General features: G+C 36.9%; 1 protein-coding gene across 1 annotated transcript in view; it reads left to right on the top strand.

Annotated features, from left to right (window-relative positions):
• Window positions 1-417: 417 nt before the first annotated feature.
• Window positions 418-2,322, top strand: part of LOC109216469 (protein NLP7-like) — a 3,664-nt gene continuing 1,759 nt past the window's right edge. Inside the window, exons 1-3 of the mRNA XM_019380630.1 lie at window positions 418-685; window positions 1,602-2,134; window positions 2,231-2,278. Coding sequence (XP_019236175.1) covers window positions 565-685; window positions 1,602-2,134; window positions 2,231-2,278 — 702 coding nt within the window. The 5' untranslated portion in view covers window positions 418-564. The remainder of the gene's footprint in view (window positions 686-1,601; window positions 2,135-2,230; window positions 2,279-2,322) is intronic.

Here is a 2,322-nt window from a genome sequence, read left to right as displayed (position 1 = left end):
AGCAAATTCGTGCTGATAACGTGTTATGAAATAAAAATAATTTAATAAAATATGAACAAGAAATAGAGAGAGGAAAAAGGAAGAGATTTTCTTCTTCAATTGTGTGTTCTTTCCATCTATTACAACGCCTTTGTATAGACATGAAAAGTGAAAAAATATGTCAGAAAAATTATGGGGATGTTATAGAGATAATGAAAAAGATTAGACAGCTACCATAATTTAATTTTTCTTATAACAGAAATGAATTTAAGTTATTTAGGTGCATGAGCATATTTACAAACTGAAACCAGAAAATGACAATCATTCTCAGTCAAAGGAAAGTGGCGGTATAAAATAATCCCAGCATCCAATAATAGCTGAGTCGAAAAGCATAAGTGGAAATCCACGTGATATCCTCCTTTACTCAGACCTTTTGGATCATTTGAGCAAGGTAAGTAATAAAGAAAATTAATACAGCACAGCACTAATCTATGTGGACTACACACAAAAAAACTACAAATTTTGCGTTCTTTTAATTCATCAGTCTTGATTTCTTTCTGCTGCTGATAATTAAGTTTTTTCATAATGCCTGTTGAACTCAAATTTTCTTACAGAAAACAAGATGATGGAATTAATCGGTGGGTTTTCTGGACTAATCGTAATGGGGATGAGCTGAACCATGTTAAATCTCTCTTCCAATTTCTCAGTGAGTTCTTCTCTCTCTTTAGTTTTGTGCATGTGGGGTTTTTTGTTTCTTGGGTTTTAGCTTTTCATCAATTTATGTGACATTGTTTGAAAACAAGTTTATAGACGTTTGTATGACTGTAAATCATTTCCCTAAGGGTAAATTGAGAAGTAGTTCTCGAACCTGCCTTCAGTGGCGAAGCCAGGAATTTTGAAAAGGGTGTTCAAGGTTTAATATGTAATTTTTGATATATATATATATATAGAAAGTAACTTTTGATATGTATACATAGTACAATTTACTCTATACCCAGTATAATTTTTCCGACCAAGGATGTTCGATGAACACCCTTCACTCTATGTGGCTACACCACTGCATGTCTCCGAGGGATAGTTAAACTAGCGACTCATCTCGAACCTGCCTCCGATGGCGAAGCGAGGAATTTTGAAAAGGGTGTTCAAGGTTTAATATATATGTACAAAAAATAATTTTTGATATGTATACATAGTATAATTTTCTATATACTCAGTATAATTTTTTCGATGAAGGGTGTTCAGTCCTTCATTCTATGTGGCTACACCACTGCCTGTCTCCGAGGGACAGTTAAGCTAGCGACTCATGAATGCTGCCACTCGCCTTTGACTATAGCCTCTAATTTTACTCGCTACTTCGTCAAAAGTTGAATTGTTTGTAAATATAAAAAAGTGTCATTCTTTTTGGACAACCTAAAAGGAAAAGTATGCTACGTAAAATGGGACAAAGAGAGTACATTCTATTTTCATTTTGTATAATATTGGTCTAATTAAGATGAGATTAAATGGAGCAAATGGAGATTCCTATAGCCCAACTTGCTTGGATTGCGGCGTAATAGTTGTTATTGTTGTGTTGTTTTGAAATTCTTTGACATCAATGTTGTCCAACTTTTTTCATTGGATAGGAGATTCTACTCACACTGATACAAATGGTGACAGTCAAATAAACAGATTGACAATCAAGAATCTAGTCGAGCTTCTTGATGTTCAAGGAACTTGTTTGATTCAATTTTGGGTACCTATAAGGGTTAATGGTGGCCAGATTTTTTTAACAACAGCAGACCAGCCTTTTGCTCTTAATGGCAAGATTCACGAGGGTCTGTGGGCGTACAGGCGTGTATGTCTCCATACTATAGCTTCAGTCGACACCACAGATATTACTGCAGCTAAACGCATCCATGTCCATGGCCGTCCAGCACGCGTCTTCAGAAGTGGAATGCCTGAATTCAGCCCTCATGTCAGATACTATTACATGGGCGAATACCCTTTGCGCAATTTTGCAATGTGTCTGGGAGTAGGTAGCTATTGGACTGTGCCTGTGTTTGAGGGTTCAGGGGACCGTTGCATTGGCGTACTGGAATATGCATTCGACGCAAATGAAGGTCTTGATATTTGCTCTATCTTAGACCGTTTCATCAACAATCACAGAATACTTAAGGTATATCCTATGCGCCCCGAGAGTTCCTCTATAGTTTACAGCCTAGTTTGCTGTTTGTTATATTTTCTACTGCCCTGAAACTTATGTTATTTGCAGACAATGGGTCTGGCTCTCATTCCTTCATGGTTAGCATGCCCTAAAGAGGTAAAGTCCACTCATTAGGCATTTTTTTTAGGGGGGGGGGGGGG

This window comes from Nicotiana attenuata, unplaced genomic scaffold (genome assembly GCF_001879085.1).
Source record: "Nicotiana attenuata strain UT unplaced genomic scaffold, NIATTr2, whole genome shotgun sequence".
NCBI lineage: Eukaryota > Viridiplantae > Streptophyta > Magnoliopsida > Solanales > Solanaceae > Nicotiana > Nicotiana attenuata.
This window is presented reverse-complemented; position numbering and strand designations above follow the sequence as displayed.